This window comes from Sphaerodactylus townsendi, linkage group LG15 (assembly GCF_021028975.2).
Source record: "Sphaerodactylus townsendi isolate TG3544 linkage group LG15, MPM_Stown_v2.3, whole genome shotgun sequence".
Classification (NCBI taxonomy): domain Eukaryota; kingdom Metazoa; phylum Chordata; class Lepidosauria; order Squamata; family Sphaerodactylidae; genus Sphaerodactylus; species Sphaerodactylus townsendi.
Genome location: NC_059439.1, coordinates 28624984 through 28639722, shown reverse-complemented (window position 1 = coordinate 28639722; position 14739 = coordinate 28624984). Strand labels below are relative to the sequence as shown.

At 47.6% G+C, this 14739-nt stretch overlaps 1 protein-coding gene across 4 annotated transcripts in view; it reads right to left on the bottom strand.

The window, feature by feature from the left end:
* Positions 1-14: 14 nt before the first annotated feature.
* KCNJ14 (potassium inwardly rectifying channel subfamily J member 14) overlaps positions 15-14739 on the bottom strand; it is a 37937-nt gene continuing 23212 nt past the window's right edge. For 2 of the 4 annotated variants that reach the window (XM_048516913.1, XM_048516912.1), the window contains 2 exons: positions 11921-12772; positions 8190-9452 (listed from right to left, as the gene is read on the bottom strand). In XM_048516913.1, coding sequence (XP_048372870.1) covers positions 8904-9452; positions 11921-12619 — 1248 coding nt within the window. In that variant the 5' untranslated portion in view covers positions 12620-12772 and the 3' untranslated portion in view covers positions 8190-8903. Of the gene's footprint in view, positions 27-1450; positions 1454-8189; positions 9453-11920; positions 12773-14118; positions 14184-14739 lie in introns of those variants that run through there. The other 2 variants (XR_007246217.1, XM_048516914.1) reach the window with 2 other exon arrangements.

Sequence of the window (14739 nt, the reverse complement as noted above, 5' to 3'; positions counted from 1 at the left end):
ACAACCAATAGGAAACGGGAATTCCTCTTGACAGCTCGGCCCAAGGGCCAATAGGGAGCATATCCTTTTCTATAGCGTCCGTCACAGCCAATAGCATCTTCGTTTTGACATTGGTAGGGAAGTAGTTCAATAAAACCTCGGATTTCTCCTGTGAGCCCAATCCATAGGCCATGCAACCGGTGCTTTGGGCTTCTACACGTATCCTTTGCAGCGCACCCGAAGGGGAATTCTTCCACTAGGGGCGTTCAGTCCAAATTACCAAATTCCTCCACTAGGGGGCGTTCAGGCCAAAGTACCAAATTCTTCCACTAGGGGGCGATCAGGCCAGAGTACCAAATTCTTCCAGTAGGGGGCGATCAGGCCAAAGTACCATTTGTTTCTGTAGGAAGCCTTACTCAGTTGCCCTTGGACCTGAGTAAATTGAGTGCCTAGAGTCATCCCACTTTTAGTAGAATCATACAATTAAAAGAGACCACAAGGGCCATCAAGTCCAGCCCCCTGCCATCAAAGCACTCCCGATGTATGTTCATCCAGCCTCTGTTTAAAACCTCCAGAGGAGACTCTGGAAGATTGATTCAATCTTTGCCAGCCTTTAATCATGGGGCAGCTTGCTAAATACTTCTTCTTCTTCTTCTTCTTCTTCTTCTTCTTCTTCTTCTTCTTCTTCTTCTTCTTCTTCTTCTTCTTCTTCTTCTTCTTCTTCTTCTTCTTCTTCTTCTTCTTCTTCTTCTTCTCCTCCTCCTCCTCCTCCTCCTCCTCCATCATCATCTCTGGCACATTTGCCCCTTTGCTGGCAGGGTGGGCACCCATGCCGGCACAAGGCTGCGCCAGATCCAGAGAGGGGTCCCCCCTCCCCCGTGAATTGGGCTGGAAAAGCCACAGGTTTCATGACCACCACATTTTGTGCTGCAGCACTTAAAAAACATGCCGCACCTTGCTAGGTCAAGATTTAAGTGAAACATTTGAGCATTCCAGAATGTTAACAGGATTATGTAAAGTTAATAAGATGTTCATAAGCTGTTATATGTCTCTCTCTCTCTCTCTCTCTCTCTCTCTCTCTGCTGGTCATTGCCCATAATAATAAAATTTGATTTATCTTTTGAAATGTCTTTGAGCATTTTGATTAGTATTCATGTGAGAGTGTGCTTAATATCTATCAGAATAAAGAACACAAGCAATTTTGGAATTATCTGCGATATCGACACAAAACAAACGGAAAATGCAGATATTGCAATTCTAAGGGAAGACCCCAGAGGGTGCACTAATATCGCCTAAGCTCCAGATTTCTTGTGCAAAGGTGTGCCCAAAGTTGTGGACAGGAAACCAACTGGGATGATGACAGACCACTAGGTGGTGTCTTTGGCAGGTAACTAGGTAACTAGTGGGGGAGCGCTGGCTCTTGGGACTGAGGTTTCACTGACATAGGTCAGGGCGAGGGCCATTTGAGAACCATCTGCTTCTACTAAAGTTTGCTCTGTGGATGCTGATTACTTGGGTGAGAGCCAAGCGACTCTGTTCGTGATGGATTTGTTGCTACGACAGAATGGGGATGAGGGCAAATCCTTTTCCCTGGGCCTTAATTCCCTTCCTTGCTACAAACACAGAACCCACCCTGCTAGGTGAGAAGAAGCCGTTCTGAGCCCGTCGGGGCAGAACGGCCCGCAGATCGAACAAACAAATAAATAAAAAACCGTTTGCTCTGTTCTTTTTAAAGAAAACATCTGTATTTGTAATGAGCCTGAGATACATGAGAAAATCAACGATGTGTCTTTTTTAACCCGCCGTTTCCCCCTTCTTTGGGAGGGTTTTTATTGAGGGTTTTAATGTTGGATGCTGGAATTTCTGCATTCTGCATGAAACGCTGTATTTTAATGGGTTTTAGTATTTTAGGAGCAGCAGTGGCGTAGGAGGTTAAGAGCTCGTGTATCTAATCTGGAGGAACCGGGTTTGATTCCCAGCTCTGCCGCTTGAGCTGTGGAGGCTTATCTGGGGAATTCAGATTAGCCTGTACACTTCCACACACGCCAGCTGGGTGACCTTGGGCTAGTCACAGCTTCTCGGAACTCTCTCAGTCCCACCTACCTCACAGGGTGTTTGTTGTGAGGGGGGAAGGGCAAGGAGATTGTAAGCTCCTTTGAGTCTCCTACAGGAGAGAAAGGGGGGATATAAATCCAAACTCTTCTTCTTCTTCTTCTTCTTCTTCTTCTTCTTCTTCTTCTTCTTCTTCTTCTTCTTCTTCTTCTTCTTCTTCTTCTTCTTCTTCTTCTTCTTTATGGTTTATGGAGCCTATATTATTTATTTTCAATTTGTAATTTATTATGTGCTCCATCTGTTTGTTGTTGTATCATGTTGTCCACCACTCAGAGCCCTTCGGGGGAGGGGTGGTATATAAAATAAATAAATAATAAACAAATAAACTTTTGTAGTTCTCTGTTGTTATGGGCTTTGCATCTCAGGAATTGGTTTTGCACAATGCCTTATCAGAGATGGAAGAAATGCCTCTCCTCCCTACCGGAGCTGAAGGAAGAGAGCAATTGTGTGTGTGAAAAGGAGGCACAGTTTACTTTTGGGAGAAAGGCCCCTTCCGCACGTGCAGAATAATGCACTTTCAATCCACTGTCACAATTTGCAAGTGGACTTTGCTATTCTGCCCAGCTTCAAAGTGGATTGAAAGTGCATTATTCTGCATGTGTGGAAGGGACCAACGATTTGAGGCCGAAGGTGGTTCCTATCCGAGCTCCTTATTTGCAGTTCATTAGTCACCAACCTAGTAACAAATATTTATTCGTTTCCTTCATTTATACCTTTCCCACAGTGGAAACCCAAAGTAGTTTACATCAGAAGTTAGTCTGGGAGTATGTGACTGGCCCAAGGCCACCCAGAGAAATTCCATGACATTGTGGGGGATCGAACCTGGTTCTCTCAGCTCTAACTTGACACTCTAACTTCTGTACCACCACATACATACTGTATATGATCTCTGCGCCCCACAAAAAGGCTTGGACCAGAGGTGGGATCCAGCAGGTTCTCACCAGTTCCCGAGAGTGGGTTCCTAATTATTTGTGTGTGCCGAGAGGGGGTTACTAATTGGGTCCGCTTTCCCATCTCCACGCCCTCGCCTCCCCGAGAGGCAGACTGCCTTTGAACGTGAAGGTTCCATATAGCAATTGCGACTAATAATGTAACTCCCTGAACTGGGTTAATCCCTTTCAGGTACTGCAATTCATTGATTCTCAGCCTTTCTTACCTTTTATCTCACCAGTCTCTATCAAAGAACCTGTGTGGTTCACCATTGCTGTGTTCAGATTTGTGAGTTGGGGCATTTTCTATAATGTGATAATGATTTAGAAATGACCTGGTGCAAAAAAAAAAAATTGGGGGGGTCGTGGTGGGGTGGCTGCCCATGGGGGGGCATCCAACGCAGGTTTTGCCCTGGGCTCAGGTTTGCCTAGGTACGCCTCTACCCCCTTTACTGAGGGGGGGAGCTGGTGAGGGAACCTGTTACTAAAATTTTTGGATCCCACCACTGGTTTGGACCTTCACAAATCATATGTTTCGAACTCGGGGGACTCTGCCCGGACAGAAGAGCTACGCTGCTCCCTAGTCCGCAGCTTGGTTTTAACACTAACTTCTTCAAAGCAAGGTATCCCCAAACAAAACAAAGATAGTGGCTATATGCCAAAAGGAAAACAAATAGAAGACGTGGCATTCTTTCCTATTGCAGCCGGTACGTTTATGAAGTGGCCGAGCTGGTCTCGAGTCCTCAGAAGAGTTCACGTACAAGCCTTCACGTTTTCTTTATATGGATCTTTAATTTCTATTTAAAGCATACTTTTTGCCTTGACTTCACGGCCACTGCACAGAAGAGGAAGGTCTGGCCTTACGCCTGAGGGTAGCTCGCAAGCCGAGGAATCCTCCCTGTTTTGCAATTTTTCCTCAGGCTCGCTGTGAGGGCTGTGAGATTCCACTCTGCGCCTCTTCTTTTATTTATTTATTTATTTATTTATTTATTTATTTATTTATTTATTTATTTATTACATTTTATACCGCCCTCCCCCGGAGGGCTCAGGGCGGTGTACAACACTAACAGACAGACAATAAAACAAATAAAATAATTAAGCCTTAAAAGAAAAGTAAAGAGAATTTCACTGCTTTTCCAATCTGGGGATTGTCTACATCTTTTGCTGTGTTTTCTCCTTGGTCCTGTCAGACAGCTGAAGGCGTTTTGGCACCTGAGGCAGAAAATCCAAGCGGCAGTCCAGTTTTTAGCTTGCGATGGCAATAATAACATCATAAGATGAACTAAATGATTGGCTATTTGTTGTCCTGTAGTCAGTGGTGGGATCCAAAAATTTTAGTAACAGGTTCCCATGGTGGTGGGATTCAAACTGTGGCGTAGCGCCAATGGGGCGGGGCGGGGCATGACGGGGGCGTGGCCGGGCATTACTGGGCGGGGCTGTGGCAAGGATGCAGCTGCTGCGCCGGTCCTTGGGCGGGAAATGAATGCACCCAGGCGCAGGCTGCCACGCACGCCGGTGCACCTCCTGCTAGACTGCTTCCAGTTCTGCGCGCTACTGCTGAGAGGAGGGGCGTAACTAAGGCAAAAATCACGTGGCAAAATCCCAAATTAGTAACCCCCTCTCGGCACATGCAAATAATGAGTAACCTACTCTCGGGAACCTGTGAGAACCTGCTGGATCCCACCTCTGCCTGTAGTGGTACATCCCCCACAGTTTGCTTCAAGAAGAAGAAGAAGAAGAAGAAGAAGAAGAAGAAGAAGAAGAAGAAGAAGAAGAAGAAGAAGAGGAGAAGGAGTTTGGATTTATATCCCCCCTTTCTCTCCTGAAGGAGACTCAAAGGGGCTTAGATACATGAGCTCTTAACCTCCTATGCCACTGCTGCTCCACTGAAGCAGGTGAAATTATCTTACCTAAGGCAGGTAAGGTCTTAGTGCAGGGAAGTATTCTTAGTGCAGGAAACGTGGAGGCTACGAGTTCAAGAAGGACAGAGTGAAGGAGAGGGGGAGGTCGTAGCACAAGTTGGCCCAGTCAAAATGAAGGCTTTCGGCAATGCTGAGGCACTCACAGGTACGTGTGAAATAACTCACTGGTTGCCATGAGGTGAAATCCAATATCTGACCCCAGCCGTGCTCTAATGACCTTCACATCCCACATGCCCAGAGATTACGGATTCATGAGGGTTTTATTTTGGACTCAAGGAGAATATGTCCCCACTTGATGGTGTCATCTGCTTAGGGGTGAATGCCGAGGAGTTCCTGACGCCCTGTCACTACACCAGTGCCAGCGGGCAGTGCTGATGCCAACAGTTTCAGGCGTAAGGGCGATAGTTAGGGGACAAGAGCAGATAGGGAGGGGTGCAGCCCACACTGTGCGACCCCCCACCCCCCGCCCCCGGTGTCTCTGCCACAAAGCAGTCGGGATTAGTGACGAAACTGTGGCCATATTAATCTGAGCTCCCAGCTGTGAATCCAATCTGAGCTGTCACCGCTCTGACCTTCAGCCTACGCAGCTCTCACCCGACCAGCTTGAGCAGCAGCTGTTTATAGTGGGATCGTTGTCCAACACTATGATGCATTCCCAGCGTCTGTTTATTATACTGGGATATTATTTATGGTGCTGAAATAATTCCTTCCTTCCTTCCTTCCTTCCTTCCTTCCTTCCTTCCTTCCTTCCTTCCTTCCTTCCTTCCTTCCTTCCTTCCTTCCTTCCTTCCTTCCTTCCTTCCTTCCTTCCTTCCTTCCTCCCTCCCTCCCTCCCTCCCTCCCTCCCTCCCTTGACTGGAAGATTTTGGGTGCCAGGAAGGTTGGCAGTGAGGGAAACAGATCTGACCTGTGAGGCCCAGTTCCAGTGGTGGGATCCAAAAATTTTAGTAACAGGTTCTCATAGTGGTGGGATTCAAAATGTGGCATAGCGCCAATGGGGCTGGGCATTCCGGGGCGGAGCATTCCTGGGCGGGGCTGTGGCAAGAACGCAGCCGCTGCGCCGGTCCTTGGGCGGGAAACGAATGCACGCAGGCGCAGGCTGCCAAGCACGCCAGTGCACCTCCTGCTAGACTTCTTCAAGTTCTGCGCGCTACTGCTGAGAGGAGGGGCGTAACTAAGGCAAAAATCACGTGGCAAAATCACCCATTAGTAACCCCCTCTCGGCACACACAAATAATTAGTAACCTACTCTCGGGAATCTGTGAGAACCTGCTGGATCCCACCTCTGCCCAGTTCTCTCACACCTTGCACTGCGCAGAATGCGTAAGAACAAATTAATAGGAAAAGGAAGTGCCCCTGACCCCTACCCAAATAGACCCTTCTCCACACTCAAGTCACATCTTTTTACCATTGCCGATGTGATCAGAAAGTACAGACCTGGGTCAAAATATCAGGCGTTTTCCCCTTCGCCTTACTTCTCTGTATGTATTGTTTACTGATTTTACTGTTCATTCTTTAAACAGTTCATACATTACATGAGTGTGTGTGACACAGAGAGAAATGCAAGCAGATTCCACACAACCCCTCTATTCGTGTCAGCGTTGCCACTATTTGTGTCAGGATTGTCAGCTCTGTGGAATATAGGCAACTGTGACGAAAGCAAAACAACCTAGAAAAGATTAAAGACAGCACAATAGTAGGACATTAGGGCTGTCGTCCTTGGAGCAAGAATTGGGATTTTTGAAACATGTTTCCATTTTCATTTTTTGGGTGTGTTGATTGGGAAGAAGGAGGAGGAGGAGGAGAAGGAGGAGGAGGAGGAGGAGGAGAAGAAGAAGAAGAAGGAGGAGGAGGAGGAGGAGTTTGGCTTTATACCCCATCTTCCTCTCCTGTAAGGAGACTCAAGGTGGCTTACAAACTCCTTTCCCTTCCTCTCCCCACAACAGATATCTTGTGAGGTAGGTGGGGCTGAGAGAGTTCAGAAAGAACTGTGACTAGCCCAAGGTCACCCAGCAGGAATGTAGGGCTCAGTCCGCACATGCAAAATAATGATAATGGTTCACCAGATAAGCCTCTGTCACTCAGGTGGAGGAGTGTGGAATCAAACCCAGTTCTCCAGATTAGAGTCCACCCGCTCTTAACCACTACAGCACACCGGCTTTCCAGTGAATTCCCGGTAATATGAAACTGGCAATGAGTGCATGTGATCTGAAATTGGGGGCATGTTAGGGTTTCCAGCCTACAGAGATCAATTCCTCTGGAGAAACTACAGCTTCAGAGGGTGGCTCCCTCCCCACCCCAAATGTGACACTACCTATTCTTTACTTCCAGATCTCGAGGAATTTCCCCATCCAGATTGGGCAACCCTAGGGCATCTTTCCCTTCTGGTTTGTCCTTGTTTCTTCCGTGACCTTGACCAAACACCAGACTGCAATGGATTTGATTTTTTTTGTTTAATGAGAACATTTGTTTTGTGGCTGATTACATTTTATGCACTTTGCTTACCTCCCTTCGTGAAACACGTGCCTTATTTCCAGTATTGTTGGCCCGTGATTAACCCACCAGTCGCTTCGGCCGGCATGTAACACTTTGAGACAGGGCTTTCTCCATCGGGATTTGATAAAGCTTCAAGGGTGTCAAGATAATTTTTACTTCCTTGCTTAACTCTCAGGTAGCAAAAAAACCCCCACGCATTGGAACCTATACAGTGACCCATGACCTGCAGTCTCATAGCTCCTACAGACTTTTAGTTCCAAACAATTCACTGACCAAAACTTATAGCAACCTTCTCCCCTATATACGTTAAAGTGCCTTGGAGAGCCACAGATAACCACCTTCGCAGAACTCCATCAAGGTTAGCCCCTTGTAGATCCTCGTCTCATAAAATAAACCTTTATAGTTCCATTAAGCCTCAACTGAATAATCATAACCATAATTGGGGTGTTGTGTGGTTTCCAGGCTGTAAGGCCGTGTACTACCGTGTTTCCCCAAATATAAGACAGTGTCTTATATATAATATAATATATAATATATAATATAATATATAATATATAATATATAATATATAAGACAGTGTCTTATATTACTTTTTGCTCCCAAAGATGCGCTATGTCTTATTTTCAGGGGATGTCTTATTTTTCTGTGTTCTGTTCGTCGGACATGCTTCCAAACAAAAACTTTGCTACGTCTTACTTTCGGGGGATGCCTTATATTTCGCACTTCAGCAAAACCTCTACTATGCCTTATTTTTAGGGGATGTCTTATATTCGGATGTCTGTCGGGGAAGCAGGGTGGTAGTGTTACCCCTGACAGGCTTCGCCTAGATGCTGTGGCTAGATCCTTCAGATATATAATTCTCCAGATTAGGATCCTCTGAAGGATCAAGCCACAGATGCAGGCGAAACATCGGGAGAAAATGCTACTAGATTTCTGCCATACAACCCTTTGGCCATCCACAACACCCCAGTGATGATCCAACAAGTGAAAGAGCGCCTTCGACAGTACGAGCCATAGATTACCACACACACACCCCACAAGATCAGGACTTGACAACGCTTTCCATCACCGGGCCAGACGATATTTGACTTGCCAGTGTCGCAGGGTTTATCACCTCCTTCAAGTTTCTTTTTGATTTTTAAATTTATTTTGGGTCACCGTTCTACCTTCTGCAGAACCCCCCTGCCCCAGAGAGGCTTGAAGGATCACGAGGAATACCTCAGTTCACACCAGCCGCCCATTTTGGCCAACATGCTAAAGAATGACTTCCTCCCATCTATTAGAGACACTAGCTTGTTCCAGACCATTGAGACCTGCCCTGTCAAATTTGGGGGGTGGGACAGGATGAATTATGAATGACAGACCCCTCAGCCAGTGACCTCAGTTGTCCATCTATGCAAAGGGGTACGTCAGCTGCTTCCTTCCGCCTGCCCCAAACCTCCTCAGTCAAAGGACGTTGGCAGTGTCATGTGGCGGTGTCTAGTTCGTTCTCCAGGCTCACCCGCCGGCTCGCCTGCCTGTCTTCCTCCTCCTCTTCGTGACAGCAGCTGAGCGCCACTTCATTCTCGTAGCAAAAGGAGGCACGGGCAGCAGTGGCCCCCATAGGAGGCGCTCTGTATTTGCGCTGGCTCAGCTCCTTAGCGCTGCAAGTCGGCGTTCCCAGCACCTCGTACGTGCGGTGGAAGTGCTGGTAGTCAATCTCGTAGTGGCCACGCCGCTCAAAGAGTACAGGCTCAAAGCGGTGGCCCCAGTGCATCTCGCTGGGGAGGTAAGAGCTCCGGCATTGCGTGGTCATTGCCGTGGCCTCCACCATGCCCTCCAAAATGACCACCAGTTCAAAGTCGCCCTTAGCCAGCTCAGAAGGCCCATACTCGTAGAAGGGGCTCTCACCATTGATCTCGTGGATGATTGTCACTGGTGACACCAGGAAGATGCGGTCGGTGCCACTGTCAAAACCCACGTTGACGTCGGTGTGGTCCAAGGGGATGTACTCTCCCTCGGGTGTCACTCGGGGCTGTGGGAAATAAGATAAAGACTTTGTTTTGTATGGAATGACACATAATGAATCGGTATAGGTTATTGTCGAAGGCTTTCACGGCCGGATTCAACTGGTTGTGGTGGGTTTTCCAGGCTGTGTGGCCGTGGTCTGGTGGATCTTTTCCCTAATGTTTCACCTGCATCTGTGGCTGGCATCTTCAGAGGTGTATCAGAGGTAACAGAAAAGTCTGTTTCACACCTTTCTCTGTGATGCACCTCTGAAGATGCCAGCCACAGATGCAGGTGAAACATTAGGAACAAGATCTACCAGACCACGGCCACACAGCCTAGAAAACCCACCACAACCAGGTATAGGTTATGTTACAAAATATGGTCCACATCTGCCAGCAGATGTTTTCATGTTCTTGCGATGGGCAAAATGACCTATGGTTACTGCAAGCTGTGTACAGCCCTATTTACATTGAATCTCCTCCATGCATAATATGGAAAAAAATAAGTATCTTGTTTGCAAGAGTGGCTCTGTGTACCTTTCAAAAATAATGACCATCTTCCCTTCCAGGTCCTTTATAGTTTTCCCACTAACTCATCCAACCATTTGTTTCCTCCTGCCTTTCTTTTCTTCTCCCCTTCCAGGTACATGCATACCTTCCAAAGTATGTTTTCCATATCTGATAGCATAAGTGACTTTAAAAAGGGATCATGAAGGTTTGGTCTATCAGTGTCTACTAGCTATGGTTGCTAAAGGACATCTCTGTGTTCAAAGGTAGGGTGCCAGTACATCACAGTTGCTGAAGGCCAATGATAGAAGAATAAGAGTTTGGATTTATATCGCACCTTTTTCTCCTAAGGAGACTCAAGATGGCCTACAAACTCCTTTCCCTTCCTCTCCCCACAACAGACACCTTGTGAGGTGGGTGGGGCTGAGAGAGTCACTCAGCAGGAATGTAGGAGTGCAGAAACACACCTGGTTCACTAGATAAACCTCTGCCACTCAGGTGGAGGAGTGGGGAATCAAACCCGGTTCTCCAGATTAGAATCCATCTGCTCTTAACCACTACTCCACGCTGGCTCTCATGCATTCCATGCCGTGCTTGTGGCTTTCTCCAGAAGTCTTACTAACCATAGTGCAAAACAGGTTGCCAAACCATATGGACTTCTGGTCTGAGCCTGTTGTACTCATATAGCTCTTCACAAATTTTTCTGTCCTGTGCTACCTACAGAATACGCCAAACAACTAACCTTTGACCCAGCCAAGACTAAACAGGATTGGTGCCATAGGCAGCCTAGCCTGGATATTGGGTAGACAGACTCATAGTAGGAAGGATCTCGGCAGGTGAATACATAATGGCAGCCATCCATCTTCCTTGCTGTTACTTCTAGCATCATCATTTGTCTATCGGTGAGTCCATTCGGCAGCTTCCTGCTTATGCTTAGCATAGATTCAAAGTAAACCCAAGAGGGGCCAATTATTGATAACTCAAAGGGTTTCTAAGAATTGCTCAATTCTCCTGTGAACCCCCTGTGGACATCTAGAGAGTCCTGCAGTGCAGTGCAGAGTGTTAAGCTGTAGGACTGCAGCCAAAGGTGCTCACGAGCTAAATTCAATCTTGACAGAAGTCTGTTTCAGGTCTCTGGCTAAAGATTGACTCAGCCTTCCATCCTTCTGAGGTCGGCAAAATGAGTACCCAGCTTGCTGGGTGAAGTGTACATGACTAAGGAAGGCAATGGCAAACCACTCCGTAACTACAGTCTGCCTAGTAAATGTGTGACGTCACCCCATGGGTAGGTAACAATCTGGTGCCTGCACAGAGGACTACCTTTACCTTTACTTTGTGGACATGTAACCTCTGTCTTCTTATATAGGGTGATTCCGCATACGTAAAATAGGTTCAACTCAGTTCCCTGAGAAGGGTGCTAACCTAGGTCGAAGCCATTGTTGTTCCCCACTGCAACCAGCTTGATCCCAGCTTGATCCCAGGGCGGAATAATCCTGTGCCTCTTTGCCGCTCCATTCCGATTGGCTACTGTTATACAGCCATGTTCCATCTATCCCCACACACGTTATAAAAAAACTGCCACAGGAATGGAGGGACGAAGGTGGTGTTTTTTGATTGGCCAGCTGTACGCATGCCCGAAACACTCAGCTGTGATTGGCTGAATGGGGGACTCCTGGCACTAGAGATTCCACACTTTACTGGAATCGAGCTGAGTTCGAGCGTGGTTCCCTTAAAAAGAAGTAGTTCCCAACTGGAGTTGGAAATTTGACTGTTACACGGGGCGAAGCTGGTACAAAACCACGTCGATCCCAGTGGTTGTGCGGAGCACTTAGATCGAACACAGCTCGAAATTAGGTCGATAACGCAAGTGCGGAATTGACCATAGAATCATAGAGTTGGAAGAGACCACAAGGGCCATCAAGTCCAACCCCTTGCCATGCAGGAACACATATTATGGACATGTACTTCCCCTTAACACCATCCTTACCCGCAGTAGCTGTGCCCGGACATGGGCTTCTACCAGATGGCTCTTGCGTAGGTTGGCCACACGCCACATCAGGCAGAGCATGCCGTCACGCATGGCCACCACAGCAGTCTCACTGAAGACCAAGGTTCCGTTGCGTTTCTTGGGCTTGGCGATCTTTGCCATGATGGCTCCGACGATGAAGGCGTCAAGGATGCACCCTGCTATGCACTGCATAACGACAGCCACCACGGCAGCCGGGCACTCCTCCGTCACGCTGCGGAAGCCGTAACCAATCGACGTCTGGGTCTCCAAGGAGAAGAGGAAGGCGGCCATGAAACTAGTGACCGCAGAGAAGCAGGGTTTGGGGTCCTGCGAGAGCTCGGGACTGAGGTCCCCGTGTAGGGCAGCTATGAGCCAGAAGGAGAAGCCAAAGAGAAGCCAGGAAAGCACGAAAGAGAGACAGAAAAGGACAAGCATCCATCGCCAGCGGATATCCACGCAAGTGGTGAAGATGTCGATGAGGTACCGCTGGCCCTTCTCGCTCATGTTGATAAATTCCACGTTGCAGTGGCCGTCCTTCTTCACAAAACGGCTGCGCGGCTGGGCAGGAACGGGCTTGCCGTTGGGGCAGCTGGCAGGGGACTCCGCTGCCGCCTCTTCCCGCAGGTCGCCAGCCCTCCCATTGCTGTTAAGATGGCGGACGGCTTCGGCTACCCCCATCTCTGAGGGGCTGGCCTTTGTCCTGGCCAAAGCTAGGCCGGGCTTGGGGGATTGGTGGCCCAGCCTGTGTGTTGTGCAGCACAAGTTGATTACTGAGGAGGTTTTTAGGAGGTCAAGGTACGGCACAATGGACAGATGTAGCTTCTGAGCAACCTGGAAAAGGAAAGAGGAGAGCGCTCAGCAAGATTGTAATGTTTTCGACTGCAGAGGTCTTCTGTGTTAGGGTCGCTAAGCTGCTTGTGGGTCTTGAAGATCTCCCAGAGTTACAACTGACCTCCAGACAACAGAGATCAGTTCCACTAGAGAAAATGCCTGCTTTGGGGGATGGACTCTATGGTATCATACCCTTGCTGAGCTCCAACCCCTCCCCAAGCTCAATCCTCCCCACGGTCCTCCCCCCAAATCTACAGGAATTTCCCTACTCAGAGTTATCAATCCTAATCTGAAAGCAAGCAACTCTTAACCCTACATCTCCTGAAGTCATTTCAGTCTCTGATTCGACCAGGATACGGTGGGTAGTAGAAGGAAACCAAAAGTGAGGAAAGTCCCTGGGACTGCTCTCTCTTCTCCATTTCATCTCAGGAGAAACATGAAGAAGGAGAAGAAGAAGAAGAAGAAGAAAAAGAAGAAGAAGAAGAAGAAGAAGAAGAAGAAAGAAGAAGAAGAAGAAGAAGAAGAAGAAGAAGAAGACAACGACGACGACGACGACGACGACGACACTCTGGATGATTAAGGAGGCTTTTAGATAGATAGATAGATAGATAGATAGATAGATAGATAGATAGATAGATAGATAGATAGATAGATAGATAGATAGATAGATAGATAGATAGATAGATAGATAGATAGATAGATAGATAGATAGATAGGAGGTTTTAAGACAGATGGACAGATGGACGGACAAACAGACAGACATAGATAGGAAGCTTTAAGACAGACAGACAGACAGACAGACAGACAAAGCCACTGGGAATAGACAAGAAAAACACAGCTATGTGACTTCCCTTTACAATGATAACCTGGCTATGAAATCAATGACAAAATGCAGCCTAAAATTAAAAGGCCCTGTTTCTTATGGTAGAGGGACAGCACAGGGGGCCTCCTTGAAGTAGGCATTTTACATGATGGAACGGCCAGCAGTGTGTCCCAAAGGACAGCTCAAAAGGGAAGGCTCAGCCGGTAGGAGGCCCTGGAAGGATCGGAGCCCAGAAGGACAAGTGAAAAATTAGGACACAGCAGTTCCAGGCAAGGCACCTTTACTCAGAACGGTATCTTTATGGTATTTGCATAAGATACGCAGATCCTGGGCGTACATGAATGAGGCTGCTGTGTCTGAGGAGCGTCAACCCGTTCTGAGACTCTAAGCCCGAGATTTTATCCTCAGTGTGGGGTGAGTGCCGAGCTGTTTACAATAAGTGCAGTCAGAAGCTATTGCAAGGGGAAAGTAGGGGCTGCCTAAAACCCAAAATACTTCCCCATTTGCCCCCCCAAACACCCACCTGCCCCTGTTTGTAGACTGCACCCCATAAATGTTTACGCTGCCTGGTTAAGGACTGGTGGACTAAGCCATCGTTCAACTTGATGCAACAAAACAGAAACGAAATAATATTTTTCTTTACCTATACATTGCTTTTAGGAATAACTTTTTTATTGTTACCTTGTGTTGCACGTGGTTAAATGACAGGCAAACAAGCCAAACAGAAACCCCAAAGCTAGGAATTAGCGCAGACTGGCTGCACTTTTTCCTGAGTCCCCCCAGACTCTAATTCAGCTTCTTTCCTAGACAAACCCTGATAGAGGAAGTGCCCTTACAGCTTCTGCCATTATGATAACTGGAGAGAACAAATATGAGCCCGTCTTATCCCTGGTAGACACTCGGTCTTCTTTCACCTTAACGGCAGTTAATATATCCTCTCAGAGGAAAGGGAGTGGCTGGCAGTAGCGTTCGTCCGTTCCTCAAGTGTGAGACCCTCGGGCTTCCCTGCACAAATTGCTTGTGAAATAAATTTCCAGTTGCCTAAGGCGAAGGAACCAGTCAAAGCCACGATGAAGTTCCTCCAGGGGGGGGATAGCAGATGCCGCGTGGAAGAAGGAAGACCAAAACAAGGAAAAGGGGGACG